This window comes from Schistocerca gregaria, chromosome X, assembly GCF_023897955.1.
Source record: "Schistocerca gregaria isolate iqSchGreg1 chromosome X, iqSchGreg1.2, whole genome shotgun sequence".
NCBI classification, from domain to species: domain Eukaryota; kingdom Metazoa; phylum Arthropoda; class Insecta; order Orthoptera; family Acrididae; genus Schistocerca; species Schistocerca gregaria.
Genome location: NC_064931.1, coordinates 813951462 through 813976431, shown reverse-complemented (window position 1 = coordinate 813976431; position 24970 = coordinate 813951462). Strand labels below are relative to the sequence as shown.

The following is a 24970-nucleotide window of genomic DNA, read 5'->3' as shown; positions in this document are numbered from 1 at the left end:
AAAACTTGACCCTACCTTTGTATCACCAACAGAACCCGAGATCTGAGCCCCGGAAAAATCCCATTTTTATGCGCGATTTTTTGGATCATATTAGGTAGCGCATGGTGTTGCAAGCGTGCCGATTACGAAGCATCCAGTAAGCTGTACCAAGAAAGTACTCAATATATGAGCTGGAAGGGTGAGAGAAGAGCAACTCATTTTAGTTTCGTGGTGACGACGACATAGTTCTTAGATTTCACGACCAATGCTCGAGGCTGCGCATCAAGCTGCTCAGTGCCCATCACATGTCCTCGTTTTTAGCTTTTGATACTAAACTTATATGTCTTTGTCTTTGGTGGAGAAGAATAGGCGTGCGGTTTACCAAGATTTTTTTATGGGGGAGAAGGGGTTATCCTTCCCTGTTCCTCGTCTCCTCGCTGAGCTGGAATTCAAAGGTACCAATTACAGACTAAAAACACACAAAATGCGACGAAGTGGCCTTTCACCATCATGTCTGCGCAAATTGGCCTTACAATCTTTTTTATTTCAACACAACTTCATTTTTTTTAAAGAAATGGATATTACTAATGCACAACTTAAATACGAAATATAAAAGACTGCGGGGCTCCCCTAAATAGGTATTTGTGCCGTATGCAGTCCAGTTTTCATAGCTGCAGTTGGCTGTTTGTTTCTTATTCAATCTTCAGCTTCACTAATAGTATCACATTAGTTTTAGAGAGGAGCTGAGTCAGTTTTGTTTTATTTAGCACTGGAAACACGTTCTCTTCCCTACATTCTGTAAATGACTAACTTTCTTAGACAAGGTAACAGGAACATTGTTATGCGCGGAAAATGTAGCGCTAACAAGAAGCTGTCCTTTAAGCACGGAGGACCACGTACTCCATCTGATCAGCGTTTGGTCCAACCACTAAACAATTTGAGTCGTTAAATCAGAACGCGGGCACGGAGCCGACAACTTTCCGCGAGGATCCGGTGACCGGTCGCCAGGTCCAAACAGTATTCTCCTGGCGTCCAGGTAGCCACCATCGGCGAACGCTGTCTAGCCCATTATTTCAAATATTTTACACTGTGAAGCAGCTGAGGCGATCTAAAGCAAAGTAATATAAATCTTAAGTGTCCGACAATGAATGCAAATACAACCACTAAACACGGTGTTACCAATTACGGAAGTCGTCAGTATCATTTTTCGTCGTGTTGGTAAGAGTAGACGATATAAAATATGCAAAAGTTTAGTCTGGTTTATATTAGCGTTTAAATTGAGGTTTATGGTCCGAAGCTGAGAAGTATTCGCGACAAGCATAATCACAAAAAACATTTTAAATTCATTTGTTGTAAACATCTCTACATCGTCTCAAATTATGTCAAAAATCTGATCTGAATTGCAGTTGGAGACAGTGTAATGCATTTTTTTTTAAACGAGTGATGTTTTCGCGTCCACGAAACAGCTTCTAACTTACGACATCGTTATTAAAAGACTACGGAATACAATGAAATACTTTTTTGTTGATTACCAAAACACCTCGCACTGGATCTTTTCTAAGTTGCGTATCGCGTACTATTTGGCAACCGTAAGCTTCGGCAAATAACGTTGCTCTTTTGCAGTTCTGTCAAGATGTAACTCGTAACAACTATGAAGTTTATAGTATACATCTCCTACGCGAATCACGTAATAATTCTGAAAGTCTCATAGATCTCTGTAGTCCCTCTTAATACGTGAAAAATCTGTACTTAGATTTTAAATAGCGCCGGCGTTACGATTATCTGTAAATTAGGGAAATTTTCGTTTCCCTTTGCGCACTGAAGGTGAAAACACAGCGACAGGCTAGTACTTTAGATTTGGTTATAATTCCAAGTAGGACTGACCTGTGTGGAGGCGCGTGTGCTGCTGCACGTGGCTCAGCTGCTTGAAGCGGCGGTCACAGTAGGAGCACTTGTACGGCTTCTCTCCAGTGTGCACACGTATGTGCTGCACCAGCTGGTGGTTCGACGAGAACGACTTGAGGCACTGCTGGCATTGGTGCGGCTTCACCTCTGAGCGGTGCACCGCCTCGCGAGCCTGCATCTGCATCGCCGACTTGTGCATGAAGATCTGTGAGCACGCCCGAAGGTTAGGAACACCGCCGGGGGCGACAAAAACTTAGGTCTAGGGGCCCGGCCGGGACGCCGACAGGAGTGGCCTCCCGCTCGGGCAGGTCGCCGTGTCTCGCCGCTCGCCGCTCGCCGCTCGTCTCTCGCCGGCCGCAGCTCCAGCCACACGCGTCGCATCCGGACAGCACAGAATAAAGCGCGCCACCGTCTCACAAACGGGTTACCCACCTCGTTCGCTACCGTTTCCCGCCTCGGCGAGATAAAATTCCCAGTAAGTCGTCAAACCAGTATCCGTCTCACAATCCGACAATCTGAGGGTAACGGCTGAACGTGTTCAGCTGCAAAGTGTCGATATTCTCGTTGTTACTCTAGATGCTTCGGGAACCACCGAAGCTTCCAGTTTTCACCCTGTGCTGTCCGTATGAGACGGCTGTGCTAGCAAACTTTTTTCTTACTGCAACATCCTGGAAAAGACAAATTCGAGGGGAGAAAGAGTGCACCGGACAGCGAATTGTTCGCGATCCACTACGAGGACAACCCAATAGCGTTTGCCCTTTGCAGTTCTAATCAATCTCGATCATTTGGCGGGTCAAACACGCGCAGATGTTATGAAGGCCAAAACCATTTTGTCCGTCATAAGTTGTTTAATATACTGGAACAAGTAGAACATTTCCTTCGACATTTATTTTGTGAAACAAATGTCGAAATATACGTACAACCTGTGTCATTAAATTAAAAACCATATTTTCCAACACCATAAAAACATTGATGACGCGTACATGCCTTGCAGAGAGCTGGAGCAGAAATAAAGACATGCACTAACCCGCCGCTGGACAACTGACCACTTTTCTAAAGCAACTGTATTAATATTTCACAATCCGTATCACAATTTATTGTAATCTAAGTTCGAGACATTGAATCGATTAATTATAAAGTAAAGAATCCTAAGGAAATGCAATCCGGAAACAAAGGAAGTAGGTTACAGTGCGCTTGTTCGCCCACTGCTTGAATACTGCTCAGCAGTGTGGGATCCGTACCAGATAGGGTTGATAGAAGAGGTAGAGAAGATCCAGCGGAGAGCAGCGCGCTTCGTTACAGGATCATTTAGTAATCGCGAAAGCGTTACGGAGATAATAGATAAACTCCAGTGGAAGACTCTGCAGGAGAGACGCTCAGTAGCTCGGTACGGGCTTTTGTTGAAGTTTCGAGAACATACCTTCATCGAGGAGTCAAGCAGTATTTTGCTCCCTCCGACGCATATCTCGCGAAGAGACCATGAGGATAAAATCAGAGAGATTAGAGCCCACACAGAAGCATACCGACAATCCTTCTTTCCTCAAACAATACGAGACTGGAATAGAAGGGAGAACCGATAGAGGTACTCAAGGTACCCTCCGCCACACACCGTCAGGTGGCTTGCAGAGTATGGATGTAGATGTAGATGTAGAAGATCTTATCAAGTGCCGGGGGAGACAAATATTAAGTAAATAACAGAGAACAATTTTCAAGCTACCGGAGGGCAAATACGTTCGCAGCCCGTTGTAGAGCTACTAGACACTTGTCGAACCGTAATTCAAACTTAGGTGTCATTTGAAAGAGAAGTTTTGAAAGTCGACATTAACGTCTCGGAGAACCGCGTGTCAGCCCGCTTGTGCTTGAGGCTTCCAATACGACGACTGCATCCCGGAGTTTATTTTAACTTAGACGCGTGAAAATAATAGCACTGGCTACAGTTCTTGAAAGACAAGAAAAAATCGAAATCTGACACTGTCAAACTGGAAAAAACTTTTTATTGAAAATTGTCTAGAAGCTTCTGGATTGGTATACAACAGTTAACCGGTTTCGACTCTTTATATAAAAACTAAATGAGTGTATTTTTATTTTTCTATTTATCTTGCACTTTTAACTTTTATATTTAATGATAACTTTGCGTTTTCTTTTTTCTGTATTTTTTAGTTCTGATTAGGACTCATAAGATCAAGCCTGGCAAACTGTTGTACGTCCATGCAATGCGATCCAATTTGTGAATGAAATATGTTGAATATGGTCGATATGCTGCAAAAAGTTGGGAACGAGAGGGCGTGGGATCTAGTTTGTCAGCCATTGAGAAGGCATTAAAGTGTGCCAGTGTCCAACACCAATTTAAGATGTCATACCGATTGGTGTCATTATAGCAGGTATTCAGTAGAATAAGAATAACGACAGGGAGGATAAGTCCCGCACTGTCCAGATTGTCTAAACGAAGCGAGAATACTACACGATCAGAAAAAGAGTTTCAGCGTGGGTTAGGATGCCTTTTACAATACTGGGAGAGAATGCTACTAAGCACCATCTATAAAAGAGGGTAAACATTACTTTATTATCCGGAAAAGTTCACATTATTCGAAGGGCTCCGTGTAAACATCAAGCTTTTGTCAACTTTACATAGTCTATAATGATGCTGACGTAAGCTAAACGGTCGGAAATGCGTGTACTGTAGCGAGGGAGTCTTAAATTCACATGCACACAGACACACGCACACACACACACACACACAAGTACACGCTTTTCCGGAACACGTCTAGAACGCCCACATCAAACACTTTGTGCCTGTTTCTGTATGACTGACTAGATGCGACTAATTCTTGTCCGGTGCACTAGGGATCCAACGTGCAAAACATCAGGTCCCCGACAGCCTCAGACCTATATACAAAGACAAAAATAGTCTCAAAGCAAATATCGCAGTAAATATTATTAATATTTAAAGTGTAGAACATTGCTAACAGAAGCACAGGCAAAAACTAAAATTTTCCATATTACTGGGCTACTTAAATAAAATAAATTTGTGCAATATACATTAAAAGCAGCAAAATAGTGCAGCTAATAACAAAGGGAAATAGAATGAATGCGCAAGTCACACTTGCTACTGTTAAAATTCCGAGATTTTAAGTTAAGAGAAGAGTTAACCAGCATATTACGCATAAATCTCCTGGATGTTAAGTCAATGAAATTTGAGCTCATTAGAAGGATTACTACGCGTCGCTGTTCCCGCACACCGTTTGTGAATGGTGAGGGAAAGAAGTGAAATGGCAGCAGTATGTAGGTCTACAGACGTAAATGATACGCCAGCAGTCCGTCATTCGGCTCTCCGTGTCACTCACGCATTCCACGCTGCCCCGCAGTAGAATGAAATGCCTCCTACAAGCGTGGCGTCACTAATTGACGGACGGACCACAAGCTGAACGCGCTAAAGTGTTAAGTGATTCCTTCCGGGCGGTATAAAGAGATCAGTGGTCTGCCGCATACTTTACGGATTTAATCATACACGCCGCCGTTTCGCTTAATAATTACGCCAAATTACGAGTTTCTTAAATTACAGCGAAACGAAGGCGGGCGTCCCGGGTAGCGTGTTATTAGGCGCGTGCGGCCGACCGGCAATTTTGACACTTTGTGTATCTTTTCATATGATAATCCGGTGACAGATGCAGCGTTGCGCTCGACGCACGCAAACACGCCGCTCCCTGCGGCAAAAAAAGGAGTTGCCGCACAATTCTTACGGCGAACCTGCGCATTCAGCGGCCGGGCATGTCCGCTAATACCAGCAAATTCGTCATATCGTACTCTTTTAATTTAGCCGTTCAGCTGCAGTCCGTGTTTTGTTTTCCGATTTATTTTCCCTTTCCGTATCCTAGGAAACTCGTTATATCTCCACTGCTGCGACCCAATATCGAGTCGAAAGTCTTTGCCTCACAGCCTCATAACTCAGCTCTTTACCTAATTACGAGCATACTCCGGAAGTTTTTGATTTCTACTCCAGTGTAATATGTCCTCGACAAAGCCAGAGTACGGGAAAAATCGTGTGTTGATGTTAGCGCCGTCGGTGATGCGGGAATACAGAGGCGTCTCGCGACAACAATACGTATTTATGTTGATACGACACTGATTGTTTTTCAGTTATTTCATAAAAAAATTAAAAAACACACCTCCGTATCAAGACGAATTTTATATACAGGGTGTTCCAAAATAACACCGACAAACTTCGAGGTGATGTAGAAGATGTCTTGAGGGTAGGAACCCGTGTCCGGAAACGTACAGTGTGTCGAAGTTACAAGAGTGAGTGTGTGCATATATATGTATATTATACAGGGTGATTCCGCGATGATGTGTCAAACTTTCAGGGATGATGGAGAAGGAATGTATCAATTTGAGGTAAAGAACCCTGGTCCGGAAACGAACGAGTCGAACTGTATAACGAAAATCATTCTGATACCTCTAACAAATGGCTCTGAGCACTATGGGACTTAACTTCTGAGGTCATCAGTCGCCTAGAACTTAGAACTAATTACACCTAACCAACCTAAAGACATCACACACGTCCATGCCCGAGGCAGGATTCGAACCTGCTACCGTAGCGGTCGCTCGGCTCCAGACTGTAGCGCCTAGAACCGTACGGTCACTCCGGCCGGCGATACCTCTAACAGTGCAATACATGTACCTGTACTGTTGTTGCTAATACTGTGGGGTACGCATCTTACAGAGGTGGTAGTGTGGACCAAAACAAGAAAAAAGTCTAGTAAACATGGGCTCTAACATGCATACCTTGAGAGCTATCAGCACTTGCCCAGTAGACGAGATGTGTTTCACAGCAGCGAAGATGAACAAGTGCTCATAGCTCCTCAGTTATGCATTTTAGAACTCATGTTTGCTAGGCATTTTTTCTTGTTTTGGTCCACACTGTCACCTTTGAAAGTGGCCTACCCCACAAACTTAGCGACAACAGTATTGTTAGAGGTGTCTACTTGTTCGTTTTCGAACCAGGGTCACTTAACTCAGACTGAAACATTTATTCTTCTCCATCATCCCTGCAAGTCTGTAACATCATCACGGAACTACCCTGTATGTACATATACATCGGGCGCTGGCGCTTATAACTTCGGCACTTTGTACCGTCGTTGGATGGCGTTTTCGGACACGAGTTCCTATCCTTATTTTGTTCCTCAACACACTCCCTCGAAGATCGACGATGTTAGTTTGAAACACCCTGTATATTGCAGAAATATTATATTAACGTAATGAACTTAACTAACACCGAGGTACCAATTCGATACATAGAAGAAATTTCTTCTCCTGGTCGTCTTTTTTAAGGTGTCAGACTGCAAAAAGTTCTTGTAGTACTTTTTGGATTTACGGACACTCCGTCACCCTAGCGCACTTCCACTTGCCCACTAAACCATTCAGTCTTAATCTCGAAGACAAAGCTGATGTGTACTTGGAATAGTGGCTGAAACCAGAAGTCAGCATACCCGAAATTTGATGGCTCTACGGGATGTAATCATCAGTGAGTGGCTTCAGTTGCATATGACATACAGAAGAAACTTGTCGACTCGTGGAACTGAGGCTGTTTGGAGGCGATGTTATACGACATTTGCACCATGTCCCCTTGGGATGTCCAATTTTTTACAGTATGTTTAGGTTTCAGAGCGAATAGGCTACAATGGGTAAATCTTTCAGCACAAAGAGTGAAGGTATAAAATACGGTACAGACAGAGGGGTTGCGTTAGGTTGTTTGGGGAAGGAGACCAAACAGCGAGGTCTTCGGTCTGATCGCCTTAGGGAAGGACGGGGAAGGAAGTCGGACGTGCCCTTTCAAAGGAACCATCCCGGCATTTGCCTGGAGCGATTTAGGGAAATCACGGAAAACATAAATCAGGATGGCCGAACGCGATAGGTACAGACAAAAATGCATTATAGTAATATCATTACAACTTATCTTAGAAGAAAGATTAAGGAAAGGCAAACCTACATTTCTAGCATTTGTAGACTTAGAGAAAGCTTTTGACAATGTTGACTGGAATACTCTCTTCCAAATTATAAAGGTGGCAGGGGTAAAATACAAGGAGCGAAAGGCTATTTACAATTTGTACAGAAACCAGATGGCAGTTATAAGAGTCGAGGGACATGAAAGGGAAGCAGTGGTTGCGAAGGGAGTAAGACAGGGTTGTAGCCTGTCCCCGATGTTATTCAATCTGTATATTGAGCAAGCAGTAAAGGAAACAAAAGAAAAATTCGGAGTAGGTATTAAAATCCATGGAGAAGAAGTAAAAACGTTGAGGTTCGCCGATGACATTGTAATTATGTCAGAGACAGCAAAGGACTTGAAAGAGCAGTTGAATGGAATGGGTAGTGTGTTGAAAGGAGGGTATAAGATGAACATCAACAAAAGCAAAACGAGGATAATGGAATGTAGTCGAATTAAGTTGGGTGATGCTGAGGGAATTAGGTTAGGAAATGAGACACTTAAAGTAGTAAAGGAATTTTGCTATTTGGGGAGCAAAATAACTGATGATGGACGAAGTAGAGAGGATATAAAATGTAGACTGGCAATGGCAAGGAAAGCGTTTCTGAGGAAGAGAAATTTGTTAACATCGAGTATATATTTAACTGTCAAGAAGTCAATTCTGAAAGTATTTGTATGGAGTGTAGCCATGTATGGAAGTGAAACATGGACGATAAATAGTTTGGACAAGAAGAGAATAGAAGCTTTCGAAATGTGGTGCTACAGAAGAATGCTGAAGATTAGATGGGTAGATCACATAACTAATGAGGAAGTATTGAATAGGAATGGGGAGAAGAGAAGTTTGTGGCACAACTTGACCAGAAGAAGGGATAGGTTAGTAGGACATGTTTTGAGGCATCAAGGAATCACCAATTTAGTATTGGAGGGCAGCGTGGAGGGTAAAAATCGTAGAGGGAGACCAAGAGATGAATACACTAAGCAGATTCAGAAGGATGTAGGTTGCAGTAGGTACTGGGAGATGAAGAAGCTTGCACAGGATAGAGTAACAAGGAGAGCTGCATCAAACCAGTCTCTGGACTGAAGACCACAACAACAACAACATTAATAGTATTTGATTCTTCTCCCTTCGCTCTCTCTGTTTTCCCAGACACTCCTTTGCATATTAAAAAGCACCGAAATTCAGGCATCTGGGAAGCCGGACTCTACGTCTGATAAGCTAGGGAAGAGCAGGTATTCAGTAATGGAGAAAACATTTGCAATGTGTAGGTGAGGAGCGGGCTTTGAATCCTCGTGCAGCTACCCAAGTATGCGTTTTTCGCTGTTTCTCTAAAGCATGTATGGTGAAAGTGAGAAGGGTTCCTCTGAAAACGGGACGGTGCATGTGGTTCGGTGTTCCCGTCCAGTCACAGCTGGCAGAAGTGCGGCCGCCTGCCGCTGCTTGAGGTGTACGGCAGGTCCCGGCGAGGTGTCGCGACCGCTTTTTCTCCCGGCCTGCTCACTCTGCTTGTCCCAACAACTTCATTACCACAGACGCCGTTCGCCTACAAAATGCACCTCGTCACTTCAGCCGTACCGATATATCCGAGCCACACAGGAGAGCGGGGAGTGCCGATACGTGAGAGAAACGCCAGTCCCTTCCAGTAACGCAAGCGAAATTCGACAAGTAAATGACTCTATGTAATACGCAGAGACTGGCAACTGATTGGCCTTATAATGATCAAAAGCAGAAATGGACGAGCATACAATCTGTGAAGGCCCTATGTCTCCACATGAATAATGAGTTGAGGTGGTACCAGTCTGTGGTTGGACCAGAAAGCTCAGTTCTGCTTGTTTTGCACTTAGAAATCTGTCTCACTGCATTGGCCTGCAAACGGGAAAGCTGGCATAGTCTGCACATTTTCATTCAGTGCTTCCCTACGGCGAAATGTTCTTGGGCCATTTAGCTAGGATCACAAAGTAGTTATTCCAGGTAGTTTTGCATGGCGATTATTATGTAATGTTTAAGCCTTTCCAGTGTCATTGGGAGTCTTCCAACTACGTACCAATTCATTTACTCCACAACGTCATTTCTGATTAATAATAGGGGTGAGTTTAGGAGGAACTGTGAACCGCAACAATAGAAGGGAGTGAACACAATGGCGTATCTGAACGAGTTAAATATTAAATGAAGCATGAAAAATTTACAGAAATACTATCAAATGTTCTAGACAAACACAATGTAACGCCGGACTTTGTGTTAGCTCAAAACTAGTTAATCAAACGTAAATAGGACGCAAAAAACTGCACTAAACGACATAGTCTATCACTAACCTTAATAGAAACGAATAGCTGTCAAACGTAAGGTATGTTTCGGTCGTCCAAGTGTTTCATTCAGCGGTCTACGTCGACAAACTATATTTAGGCAATTTTTGTCAACAATACAGAGCAACTGAGATAAAAGTTTTATGAGTACGCTACGGTGTCATAGCGTAAAAACTAAAGTGGAGAAAAGTCATCATGAAGCGGTACCGTACCCAGAAAACTTCTATGTCAGCTGACTCTGGCCACGGAAGCCTACACAGTTATAAAATATATAAAGCAAATAATCTCGGTCGACAATACTGCGACGCACGTTCCTACTGATGCACAGCTGACGACAATAGAGCAGGGTACGGAAATAAATCTATTGTGCCAGTCCGTAATGTGTAAAATATGGTTTGATAAATTACTGTAATTACGGAGAATTTATTCTTAATACGCTCGAAAGTATGTCAGCGATATATTATTTCCAGTGCTTTAAAGATACTACACAATTATGCGAAAATAATCCTAAACTGAGTTCTTATTTTCAAGTCAAAACGGCTAACTTTCCGAAAAATTGGTAGTGAGGTGTGGGGTCGATGAGAGGTTGTTTGTGTGCGACGTGGATACATCGACTGTGCTTGCGTGGGAGAGCGCGAGCAGGCTGAGCAGTACCTACCACTATGCGTGGGATTTGCGGCGGTAGCGGCCAAGCAAAGGCGCTGATTATAACGCCCTCCCTCGCTCTTCCCGATTTTCAGCTCAAGTCAACCCTCCGTACTCGGAGTGATATTCTGTAATAGTAATTAGAATTTTGAAGATTCTTAAAGGACTCATTCCATCTTAATTTGAATATTTCCCGCAGCCTGAAGGCGATTTGAGAGAGCTGAAGTCGCCGGTCCCACTCGAGAAATCGGAGAGCAATTAGAGGAGCAAAAAGTGCCCGACCAGCCTCCCAATAATATCGATGCTCTCTTCCGTTACCAATGTGAGAAAACTTTATCCTGTGAGGTTCGCTCGGTGGCCACTGTCTGCTATAATGAGGTTTGTCCACAGTGTTTACTTTCCACGATAAACGCGAAACAACAAAGAGGAAAGCTGGAAGAGATTCTCGGGGTTTTTGAGTGAATGTTAGGAGACTACACCGTGTAGTAATTTATTTGGTTCCCCAGAATATCGACAACGCTATTACAGTTACGATACTTACGAGTATGCACTTTTTATCATTTGCCACGATCCATTTCGGTTTCCTTTGTTTGTAACTTATATTTGGTACTAAATTACTTTGTTATCAGATACGAAGGTTCGAGTTCTCCCTTGGGCATGGGTGTGTGTCTTACCTTTAGTGTAAGTTAGTTTAAGTTAGATTAAGTAGTGTGTAAGCCTAGGGACCGATGACCTTAGCAGTTTGGTCCCAAAGAACTTACCACAAATTTCCAATTTTTTGTTATCAGATATAAAATTCCGTACGCCTTAAATCAGTGTATCGTATCAACTGTAAGGCAGTAGACTGTATGTAATGTCAGAACAGTCCATGGAGGTACTGTCGGTTATCGTTACCCAACGGGCACAACATCGGGGCGAAAAATTGTTCGTTAGCGCAGCTGATGATGACCACAAGGTTTCTTCCCGAAATCGTGTGCCCGTTGAACACCGGAAACCGCAGCAGACCTGTGGACTTTTCAGTCAGTAGGATTTATCGGGCGAAGTTAACGAATCACAATATATGCAATGTTCCTACGTGCTAGCTTTCAGTCTATTGTCATCAAACTGGACGAGATGGAGCAGTGCCGAAGACACTACAGTTGCATTTGCTAGAACTGTACTGCGGGTTGCTTCCATAGGACCCAGATTTCGTTAACCATTATCCTCCAGTCTCAGTTTTTGCTTCGATTCTAATGATCTCAAAGTCGATTGGACGAAACACTACAAAGAGTTGCAGTCAAAGTGAAGTACGTCCGCATGCATACTAGTGTGATCTAATCATCCAAATATCGTAGAATTAAATTTTGTCTCGTCCACGTTATGTATTACAAATTTGTACAACGTTTTTGCGGGGTCATATTCAACGACCAACATTTTATAGTTTCCTATGTCGAAACACCGTTAATATAATGCAGCAAGCAATGTAGACTGAAGTTCGATTTCATTACATGTCTCTGACATTTGCAGATATAGATAATCTTTCAGTTTTACAAATGGCCTAACTACGATCATTGTTTTGACTTTGGAACACGGAACATCATTGTTATCAGCGCATTGTGAATAAAATAGAACGTACTGAGGACAACAGCATAGGAGTTCCTTATATCAGCCATCTTACAAGTCGTAAATTGTCTGCAGAATGTAAACAATAGGAGAAAAGAAGCGTAGTACATGACACGAGGACGATTCAAAGAACATCGCAGATATGGCATAACGCTAATTGCTCTCAGTTTACACGACCGTCGGCTAATGAAGTGAACTGACCGCGCTTGTCGTCCTTACAATAAACACAGTAAACACAAGTAGCCGTTTTCTATTTGTCACGTGTGCGCATCAACAGAAACAGATTCACGACCTACTTGTTGACAAGCAAGTTGTCTTAGGTCAGTATTCCCGTATCGTCCCGGTTTTTAGGTTTTGCTTCTTGCATAAGGCACATGTCATAGAAAGAATATCGGCCAAAGATCAAGGTCTGATTGCTCAATAAACGAGTACCGCTTTAGGACGAGCTGCTTGTCTGGTAGATACATGAGCGATTTTTTAGTATTGTGGATATCTTGAGTACAGGTCAGGAGTGTCACAGATATCATCAGCTGACGTAAGGCATATACTCGCCCTTCAGTGCTCCACTAAAGTGACTCCCCACCCCCGACCCCACCTCAGGTGATGCGTACTTACAAGTTGAAAACTGTTCACTGTGGGACTCATTTCTTTTTTTTAATGAACTGGTACTTACAGAGCTGGAAAACGGGAAGGTTTACTCGAAGACGTTAAATATTATGTCAAGCTTTTCATTGTGTTATCGACAGCATCTGCTTGTGCTCTCGATGAGCTACAAGATTAACAGCTCGAGGAGGTAAGGTGACGACACAATCTTTAGGGATGAAGCAATCGCATTTGGAAACCTAGTGCCTCTATCCGCTGCTACAGCATCTGGCTACTTTATGTCGTTGCGTTAACACAAATTATTGATTCCTCACAAATGAAAAATAAAATTCGATCCCTGGTGTCGAAATGTCGTACTGTGAACTGAAGACAGTCTATACTTGTATGTGTCTGGTTGATCATTAGCTGAAGTGTTTGACTAACAGAGACCACGGTTTAAACCCGAATTAGCCTCAGAACTTTGTCCTGATGCTTAACGCCGGAGACACGTGTATGGGCAAATTCCAAGATACGGTTAGTATCCTAAAGTATCTGTGGATCCAGCTGTAACTGAAAGAAGATTAATATGTAACACGAGCCGGAAAAGAGGAAGGGCGGCTAAGGAAATCGACCGTGCCCTTTTGAAAGATAAAATAGAGTGGATAGGTTTCGGGAAACCACTCCCGTATCTAAGTGAGTCAGAGGAAAGCAGTGGAAGTATCTGCCTGCAAATGCAGGATGTTGTTCGAGATGGATGTGATTATGGAGGAAACGTAGTCTAACTGCTGTAACTCGCACGTAGAAAGGAAGATTATAGCATAAACTCTCGTCGATGGTTATTAGAGGCGGAGTACGTATTCCTGTTTAGGAAATCATCGAGTGACTTAGGGCAACTGCGAAAACCTAAACCTCTAAAATACGCCTGTCTAGCACTACAATGATAACACATTTTAGAAAATTTTATTGTTTCATACCAGTCTCGGTTTCAAGCATTTTGTTCATCCTTAGGTATCTTCATTGCATTTACGGAATTAACTGTTAATCATCTGATCTTTATTTTTATTTCTACTATGAGTTTCGGAGGTTGAACGCCCATCATCTTGTCAATTAGTAAGACACGTAAGTACTGAATACGACTTTTGGGTAACTTGTGGTACTGTCTCCAGAGGTCACAGAGTGCTTTTCCTGCCATGTTTACATCACATGCAACCTAAAATCCTCTCGTTTTTATATCACATATGCCCTTAATTCCTGTGTTGAGAGCTGCGCTGAGTGGCTGCGCGGTTTGAGACTCCAATTTAAGGATTGCGCGGCCCCTCTCGCCGTAGGTTCGAGTCCTCCCTCGGGCATGTGTGTGTGTGTGTGTGTGTGTGTGTGTGTGTGTGTGTGTGTGTGTGTGTGTGTGTTGTTCTTAGCATAAGTCAGTTTAAGTAGTGTGTAAGTGTAGGGGTCGATGACCTCAGCAGTTAGGTCTCTTGGCAGTTGTCTCTCTCTCTCTCTCTCTCTCTCTCTCTCTCTCACTGGATATAAAAATAATCAAAAAATTGTGATTGGTTAGAACAAACTTGCACTTTCAACTATTACTCATAACAGTCACTGTAAACCTAACTTAAAAAGTTCGCATTTAAATTTTAATCAGTTGCCGAATGTCTGGATTACCACGGTGGCCTGCAGGACGTATAGCTGGAATCTCCCTTGCTTCCTTCGTGTTCGAATGCGAGATAACAAAACTGATTGATTCGCGGTAAGCCTCTATAGCAGAAACGGCTACTCTGTACGTTCGATAAGAAATTGTGTATCTCTGAGCTGGGACGACGAAGTCGAGAGCCGACGCAGGGGCAGCTAACGTTGCGGAACAGACACTGTCGCCGGCAAAACAAAAAACATCGAATTCGACATACACGCTGCTCGGGAAGTCTGAGACTGCGGATGAGATTTTACGAGCTGATCGGATAAGCATTTTCTTTTTCTCCTGCTGGAGATGTGGCACGTGGAACACGAGCAGCAGATAGCAGGCGCGGCCCTCCATAATTACTGCAGTACACGGCCGTTATCGCAATCACGGAGAAAATAAGCGGACGACAATATTTCGGCGCGGCGGCGGCCGTATTTTAGCAGAGAGATTTCCTTCCTGCCGTAACTCAGGGTGCGCTCCGCTTTCTTCGTCTGCGCAATCTGTCAGCGCGGCTTAGCGCGTGGCCCGCTGCAGCTCGGCGCATTCGCAACAATAATGCGAGCACCTGCACAGCAGTGGCGCACACATCTTTAAAATGCCGGCCAGCCTCGTCTGCTTTTGTAGCACAGTCCAGAATCCCTGCTGTAGCGCTATCTCAAAATGGGCTCCCCTGCCACTCGCTGCGAGACCCTACTTCTAACAAGGAAAACGTATATTATCATTAAAAATCTTACGGTAGATGCCATAAATGGTAGAGAAGCTCAGTTCGCTCTGTTCGTTCGTGAGATCCAGAGCTCTGTAGACATCGGCGCCTCACCTGATGCCGTGTTCCCTGTCTTCAACAAGGCGTTTGATACAGCTCCATACTGTCGTTTAGTGAACAAATGCGATGTTACCGAGTTTCGGATCAGATTGTCGAATGGATTCAGGACGTCCTTGCTAATAAAGCTCGGCACTTTGCTCTCAAAAGAATAAAAGCGGCAGATGTAAATGTGACTACAGGACTACTCCAAAGAAGTGTTTACAATTTGTATAAACGATCTAGTGGATGACATCGGAAGCTACTTGAGGCTGTTCGCAAACGATGCAGTTGTCTATAGGAAGGTAACAATGCCAGAAAACTGTAGAGAATTGCAGGGAGATCTGGAGGGAACTGGCGATTGACATATCGCTCATTGACAGACAAAAAAATCCACTACTGTAGGATTTTACTATTGGAAACAAGTTCCTACAAGCTTAACTGACATAAAATACTGATGCGTAACCTTCCGCCGTGGCCTAAAATAGAATGGCCACATAAAACAAACTGTAGGAGACTCAGATGCTAGTCTGAGATTCATTGGAAAAATCTTAACGAAAAGTAATTCATCCACTAAAGAATTGAATTACAAAATACTTGTTCGACCGATTCTTGAGAACTGCTCGTTCTGGGGTCCTCGCCAGGTTGGATTAACAGAAGATCCAACGAAGAGCGGCATGTTTCGGCAGGTGGTCTTTCAGTCGGTGCGAGAGCGTTACGAAGACGCTCAACAAATTCCAGTGCAGGCGCTACAAGAGAGACTTTCTGCATCATGTAGACTGTGTACTGGGAAAAAGAATATGTTCTGGCAAGAGTCGGGAAACATTTTGCTTCCTCGCTCTGATACGTCCCGCGAAATGATAACAACGAAGAAATTGTATAAACTGTAGCTCATGCGGAGGTTTGTCGACAATCATTCTTCTCACGCGACATTCGCGAGTGGAAGAGGGAAGGAAGACAAGATACGGTACCAGAAGTATGCTCCGCCATTCACCGTATGGTGGCTCGCAAGGTATAGATATGGACATACTTGTAGACAGCCTTTATGAGCTGAATGTTTACGCCGCTAAAGAGTTGTAAAGAAGAATCTACGTGTACTCACCAACTCCTGTCCGCAAAAAACTATAGCCAAAACGTAAAGCAACTCAGCTTAGGAAACTTACATACTTTTCACTTGCACATCTTCCGTACTTCTTCTCAGTTTGCAGGCTGCAGTTGCAGTTGCATGAAGCCGACGGAGGGGGACGAAGTTGAAGCTCTAATTGAACAAGCATAGGGAAGGGAGTCACCCGTGGCGTACTGAAAGAAAGCATCCCAGGTGAAACGATTTAGTGAAACCACGCACAACATAGTGCAGGAAGGACGGGTGATGATTTAAACGTCCGCAAGCAACCATTCCTGTTGTATGAATCAACTCTAAGCTGTTCACTTCTGAGTTCCTGCTAGGATGCAATTTTTGCGTATCTGAAAGACTTTGGTTCCAGTGCTACCCTTCACCCCGTTTCCCCCAGTTCCTCGCATATCTTTCACCACACTCTGTTTCTCTCAGTCACATTTTCCGTCGGCACTATAACAGCTGTAGCGAAAAACTGACAGTTGCAGTACCAAAGAGTCTGCGACACGATTGCTCAAACGAACGGCGAATCCCTCGAACACGGGCACAGTCGGAAAGAAGTGAAAAACTGTTCTTCAATGGGAGTTGCAATTTAGCAAAAAGTAGCCTTGCTAAAGACGGCGTGGAGAATACAAGGCACGGAGCATCGTATCGCAGATGGTCGCCGGGCTTCGTACAGTCGGTCGTTACTACCGCTGTCTTTCGTGTTTTATTTTCCACATTTATACGGCGCGCTACCTCCTCCCAGGACACAATTCTGTAAACCGATTCCGGTAATGACTCGATCCTTTTCAATAGGGCGCCATTTTCGAATTCAAAGGAGACATTGTTGGATTTGTATACAATGTAGTAGAGTTGTAGCCGCTCTGGCGCTGAGCCACCTGCTTCCTGTCCCAAAGGCGAGGTCTCAGCGCGCGTTAGCACTGCATTGTCGCCGTCTTCGACACGCAGCCAACAGGCCTGGAGCACGGTACTTCCTAGAAAGCAGCAGTCCCTATATGCCAGAGTCACTTATGTGTTTAGACTATTTTTTTCTTATTTTCCACGGTTAAATGCCGACAGAGGCCTGTCACAGCGTTGACTAAGGTCCACAGAGACAAAGCGCTGTCTCCGTTGGGCAAGCATCTAGACGAAAATAAGCTGACCTTGTTCCAGCAATCATTCCGACATTTGATATACGTGAAGGAGGTTTGATCACCACTCCACGCGAGTGCGGATGTAGTGATGATGCTACAACGCCACACCGCTTGGTAAATATCAATACAATTGGCGGCAGGTGAACACGACCAAATTTCTATTGAAACCTGTAACCTTCGCTAGTATTGATGGGGATGTAGAAATTACTTACAAAGCAAATTAATCAATTTTTGACCTCACTCACTGTTCTAAAGACATTCTGCGAACCAAGACTTGTTGACTGCATCGGCAGCTATACACCAAGCCTCGAGCTCACACAGCTTTGAAACAAGACAGTGATGTTGTTTTCGTGAGAGTACCGTTGCACGATGGGCCGAAGAGGCATCGTTTTGGAAGGTAGGGGATGAAAAGTATTTGTCTTTACAGGGCAGTGAAAATATCTGCACGACAGTGCAAATATCGACGGTGTATGACGCGTATTTTGCTTGTATTGAAGCTTGTTCCTGACAGTCACGGTACTTACTGTTGGTAACAGTTTTTATTTTTTTGTAAGGTCTTACGGGACCAAATTGGTAACAGTAGTACCCATTTTGGTCTTCGCCCTCAAGTGTACTTTTAGTACTGCTCGCTCCTACCTCAGGTTTTGTTTTCCCTGCAGTATTAGTTGTATGTTAATAGTGATACACAACAATATGGACAGGCTTACTGATCCACAAGATGCAAAAATTGGAGATGCAAAAGTACTGTGATGCCCTTGCCGTCTCTGAGGAAACAGCTCAACGTAGCCACTCTCCCACTGCATTCAGAAATCCATAAATGACGTACATATCGGCCATGTCCTCAAAAGTAAACCGGTCCATACTGTTAACGTACAACTAACACTGCAGGGAAAAAGCAAACCCTACGCAGAACCGAGTAGTACTGAACGAAAGCTTGCGGGTGAAGAGAACAGTGGACATTACTGTTCTCAACAGCAGGTAGCGTGAGTGAATGGAATAAGTTTGTTTCCAAACAAGATACACAGTGCATAATATCAACATTTGTTCTGTTGGGCAGATATTTTCGGTGTAACACAAATACAAACACAAATGGGGGGTAAGAAATCAAACGAAATGCAATTACTCTGTAGCTAGCCACCAGGGGCCTCAAATATCATCTACGGTAAAACTCAGAACACATTCCTGAACAACTTACGAAATTTTAGTGGTGGTGGTACGTTCCTATGGGACTAAACTGCTGAGGTCATCGGTCCCTAAGCTTACACACTACTTAATCCAACTTCAACTAACTTGCGCTAAAGACAACACACACGCCCATGCCCGAGGGAGGACTCGAACCTCCGACAGGGGGAGACGAAATTTTGTCTGTGGAATTCAGGTTCATCCTGTAGAATTCGGACAGTAAAGTAAAAGAGATTATGGAGTCAGTTTTCAACAAAATGTTGCTGCCTAGCTCCAAGTAGAATAGTAATGGCGGACAGAAAAGATTAGACGAACAAATAATGTCAAATAATCCCGGAACGTGACAGAGACATAGAGAATGGTTGTCGATGACAATAGTGACGGCGTCGCTTACCTCACGGTAGTAAAGGAGGCGAGTCCTCGCTTTCCGAATAAACGGCCGGAGAGCTAACTGACTTGGCCAGCTTCAGTGCGAAAGCGTTGAGCCTAATCCGCATTAAGCAAAGCACTTGCCTGGCGATGATACCTTTCTTAGTAAGCACGAGCTGTGTGCGTGGACGCATTGTCGCTATGCACCTCCGTTGCTGAATAAGGCGTCCAAGACAATGGCGACATTCATTCGTAAACATATTTACTGTGAATTCTTCTCTGGTGTATGCACCTCATTCAGGTAACTCGATCCTAACAGTATCGTTGCCACTGAAACTCTCTTCGAGAAGAGCGTATTATTTTGCAAAGAAGTCTTATTTTCTTAATTTCGTTAGTCGAAATCGATGTTTTGGAAAGCCTGCAGCTCTGTCATTCGTGATTTAAATAATGAAAAACTGCACCAAATACTTACTTATTTAATGCTTAGCACACCTGGTTTCGAGGATTTATTCTCATTTTCAAGTGTGTTTCTTTACATAATTTTTTTCAATATGTTCACGACAGCTAGTCCACGTATTTCGCGGTCCTTGCGCTTCATTCCATTAACTATTAAATAATGTTAGAAACATTATTTCTGCTAAAGATATTTGTTAAGAATACTGGCACTATTATGAGGGTGAAACACTATCAAAATTCTGGCCTTTTTTTGGTGCTCTAGGCTGAACAATGAAACCGAGGTCTGTCTTTCCATTAGGTAAACATCAATCAGTTCCCATCTATTAAGCAAGCTGAGATAGCCGTTCATCTCTGGTGACCTGGCTCTCGACGCAAAGATAAGCATAAAAAATTCTCTTAACTTGAAAAAATGATTCTTCACCAACCTCAAATATAAACTGACGTAACTCCGACGTAGTTTAAGCAGAAGAGAAAATGTTGTAACCTCATGATTACAAAACTTCATGTATCCATTTTTTTGGCACATGACATTGGACAGAATCAGTTGTGGTAGAAACCAGTTTACGTTCTTAATTACCAGTCAATGAAGCAATGGCCGGACTGAAAATCTGATTCTCAGAGGCAGATTGCACGAAACCAACCGATTCATCAGATAAATTCAGTCTTTTGTACTATTATGGAAACTACAGTCATCTAAAATACGTTTTCTTTCGATTTGACAACTTCCAAGTAAATCACTATAGAAGAATTTTACACGGTTAAGCGCAGAAAAAAAGCCAACACTCAGAAATATCGATACGAATAGTAAGCAGAAATAGTGAAAATGAAGATGGAGACGACGGTAGAAAAGGAGTAGGCCACATAAGAGAAGGAGAAACAGGTAATGGAGGAAACATCCAACTATTCTCTACTTCTGAAAAATATTTGTTGTGTTGCATGCCACATGAGACCAAATCTAGACAAAACTCCTACAACCGCAAGGATTTACGGTATAGATGAATGCAAAAACGTGTCTCGTTCACTGAATGTCAACTGTTTACAAACAAGTACACGGAATATGTAGTTCTGGTCGCCATCGCGTCCGAATGACCGAAAAAGTTTTCTTACGCTCCTCACAGCGACGAATTTAAATAAAATAACATGTTTATTAACTAATTATCCAAACTAAGAAAAAAATGTCAATGAATCGTACTGTTACTCCGAAATGTGTTCGTAAATGTAATTATCTCACAAAACCTAATGAGGTTTCTAAGCTCGTATAAGACTACTATTACGCTGTGTAAAAGTTCGATAAGCAAATACTTCTCAGTGTAGTGCCTATTTGTAATCCATGAAAATTATCTCCGATTGCTCTTAGCCACTGAGAAAGTTATATATCTCTCCAACAAAAGGGGAAAAAAACGTGAAATGTGAAGATAAGCTACTGCAGAGAAAAAGGAAAGAATTGCTGTGATTGTACAATGTCAGAGAAGACATTAGCCTGACCGTTTTAAAATGAATAGCCTCGCTTTAAAAGGTTCGCTCCCAAGTGGCATATTATTTAAGGTAGTGTGAAAATTCTCTTCAGAGAAGGCGGGTGATAAGAGCGAGGGGAAAAAAGGAATTGGAAGGGAGGGGATGAAATAAATTCCTTTGATATTGGAGTGTTCGGCGTGGCGTCCAGCAGAAGCCGTCGTAGGGCTTGCTTACTGCTGTCCTTAACGAGTGTCCCAGAAATGGCTCCGGGAAATGTCTGAGAAAGAAATTAAAAAGAATCTGCCCTCTCATCTCGAATAAAAAGGAATTTAATGAAGTGGAGGTATTTTACTGTGCCTTATGTTCGGGAAGGGGAAACGATTGGCTGCAAAGATTTCAAAATTCAAAAGGTCTCGCCATTTTTGCAACAAGTATTCATACCCACGAGAAAGATATTTTTACAGTTGCGTGCGCAGATTTTTTTTGCGGTCGAGTATAATCTTCTATAGACTAGCAGTATTTCCCTTCAATGTGCCTTTTCTGTCCAGCGGATCTTGTCCAGGAAAATGTATACAGAATAAATTCCATAATCGATTATTTAGAAAATTGTACGACCCCTGGCAACCGGAAAGGGCAGTTAAAATTGCATGTGCCTCGTAAAAAATTAAAGATGCCGTTGACTATTAGTCAATTCATCCTCTGAAAGTTCATGGGTCAACTTCTTTATGTAATTCGCGTAGTGAAATACCAAAACCGAAGAAGTTCTAAGATACTGTGGCACTGGTGACTCGAATTTATTTACACCGATTAAATAAAGGAATAGCTACAGATGGAAATGTACTACATGGCAGAAAAAGAGGTAATGATTTCAGATATGGATTTTTATTTTCTAGTTTTTTAATTTTTGCCGAAGTCATAGACTTGGACTCGGTTTTTCTTGGCCACTGACGGAATTTGTGCTTTCGGTGTTTTACCTTCTCTTGCCCTTGAAAAACCCTTTCCGCACAATCACGACGCTGTTCTAGTCGAGTTTCGCACATAAATAGTCAAAAAGATATATACACAATCTGATCAAAAGTATCCGGACATGCTCAACAACGTACGTTTTTTCATATTAGATGCATTGTGCTGCCACCTACTGCTAGGTACTCCACATCAGCGACCTCAGTAGTCATTAGATAACGTGAGAGGACAGAATGGGGTGCTCCGCGGAACTCACGGACTTCGAACGTGGCCAGGTGATTGGGCGTCACTTGTGTCACACGTCTGTACGCGAGATTTCCACACTCCTAATTATCCCTAGGTCCACTCTTTCCGATGTGATAGTGAAGTGGAAACGTGAAGGGACATATACAGCACAAAAGCGTACAGGCCGACCTCGTCTGTTGACTGACAGAGACCGTCGACAGTTGAAGAGGGTCGTAATGTGTAATAGGCAGACATCTATCCAGACCATGACGAATGACGGCACAGAATGTGGCGATCAGACATCAGAGGGTGGGTATAGCAAGTGCCCGGTGAACGTTATCTGCCAGCATGGGTAGTGCCAACAGTAAAATTCGGAGACGGTGGTGTTATGGTGTTGTGTTTTTCATGGAAGGGGCTTGCACCCCTTGTTCTTTTGCGTGACACTATCACAGCACAGGCCTACGTTGATGTTTTAAGCACCTTCTTGCTTCCAGCTGTTGAAGAGCAATTCGGGGATGGCGAGTGCATCTTTCAACACGATCGAGCACCTGTTCATAATGCACGGCCTGTGGCAGAGTGGTTACACGACAATAACATCCCTGTAATAGACTGACCTGCAGACTCCTGACCTGAATCCTACAGAACACTTTTGGGATGTTTTGGACCGCCGATTTCGTGCCAGTCCTCACCGACCATCATCGATACCTCTCCTCAGTGTAGCACTCCGTGAAGAATGGGCTGCCATTCCTCAAAAAACCTTTCAGCACCTGATTGAACGTATGCCGGCGAAAGTGGAAGCCGTCATCAAGGGTAAGGGTAGGCCAACGCCATATTGAATTCTAGCATTACAGATGGAGGGCCCCACGAACTTGTAAGTCATTTTCAGCCAGGTATCCGGATACTTTTGAGCAGATAGTGTACTTATAATTCTCTCCTTTTACTTTCGAGTGTAAGCCTGTTAGTATATTTTCATTCCAAGTAAGTGGAGATTCTAATTGGCCCGTGTCTATGAAATTCTAACTTATGGGCAAATGCTTCAGCTTCTTTGCCGAGGAGAGAACGTTGACATGAATTGATCCCAGCTGAGTTTTCTGTGTCAGATTACTGTGCCAAGCATTGCTGGGATCCAGAGGCTAATCTATCTGCTTGGAAATGGTAAGTGCCAGAACAAAGTAAGGTCTTCCCTCACAGCTTCGTATCACAGAATATTCCTCTTCATCATGTGTCTCTGATAAAGAAGTACGAAAAACTATTGCTTTGTTTGGTAGAGAAATCACAAAATCTTTGTGACATTGGCGTAAGAAATCACTAACTATAAAGAAAGGAAAGAAGGAAGATAACGGTGTAACTTCACATCAACGACAGGTACGTAGATATGGGGCCAATACTCACATCAGCTGAAGGATCGGGATGGAAATCGGCTGTGTCCTTTCAAAAGGAGCCAGATATCTCCAGTGTAATAACCACTACGCCACCTCGCTCGCTTCAAAAGTATCAAATATAAATGTTCCACACATAACAGCAAAGTTTTTTGCTGCCATTAATTGAATGAACAAAATAAACAAGTGATAAACGGCCCAAATGACAGTGTTACACTAACTTTCATCCATTTATTTCACATCACAAATACTAGTTTACAAGCTTAAAAGCCCAAACTCTGATAGCGTGATCAAAGCAAACATTTAACGTAACAGAGCCGCATAAAATGAATATTTTCCATTAGTAGGTAACTGTGATGAAAGTAAAACTATCGAACTGCATGTTTCCAGTATCACATTCAAAATCGAAGAAATTCTTCGTAACTGACACACTTGTTTAACTTAAGCTTGTTTCAGACGAAACTGCATCCAATTTGTGGTACTTTTCATTTGGTGTGTTTGTCTGACAAGCGACTGTTCCTAGCACGCTGTGAGGAACAAAGTGATTATGTTCGCACTTGTAACGGGAAGAATCTACAGAAGTTAGAATTGCCGAATGAATTTGTCTGAAACTCAGTGTTTCAGATACAGTGAACGGAAATCAGATTCAAGAAAGTGAAACCTTAAATCTTATTCTAATATTTTTTATGGCGTTCTCTCATACCCATAAGTGGCATCTGGTCAACCCTGTAAACTACTCAAATATTATTTTAAGGAGGCGGTGGTATACACCTTTTAAATATGTGACTTCGTAGGCTTTCCCAGGGTAATAAGTCTTCAAAGTCTCTTCGGGTTTGCTGCCGCGTCCTAAAATCAACTCGATTCAATATTTCGGTGGTCCTACTGTTCGCCATCTTCAGGAGAACGGTGCTTCTGCTGCTGGGTTCCGCTAAGATTTGAGGACTCCTGAAGATGGTGAACAGTTGGATCGCCAAAATATTGAATCAAGTTGATTTTAGGATCCGATACATTTTAAATATTTAAAAAAAGACTAAAAAAGGGGAACAATAGCGATATGTCTTTTTAAACAAACTAGCAGTTTCAGTGAATTTACAGACCATCTTCAGTAATTACATGATATGCATAATTTGTATCTAGACCAGTTTTACACATTAACTGCATCATAGTTACGTAATGCGAGAAAGCACCCGGCAATACGTTAACGGAGCACACGGGCATACCTA

At 43.0% G+C, this 24970-nt stretch overlaps 1 protein-coding gene across 1 annotated transcript in view; it reads right to left on the bottom strand.

The window, feature by feature from the left end:
• Nucleotides 1-24970, bottom strand: part of LOC126298617 (zinc finger and BTB domain-containing protein 24-like) — a 972133-nt gene that overhangs the window by 180607 nt on the left and 766556 nt on the right. Inside the window, exon 8 of the mRNA XM_049990024.1 lies at nt 1864-2089. Coding sequence (XP_049845981.1) covers nt 1864-2089 — 226 coding nt within the window. The remainder of the gene's footprint in view (nt 1-1863; nt 2090-24970) is intronic.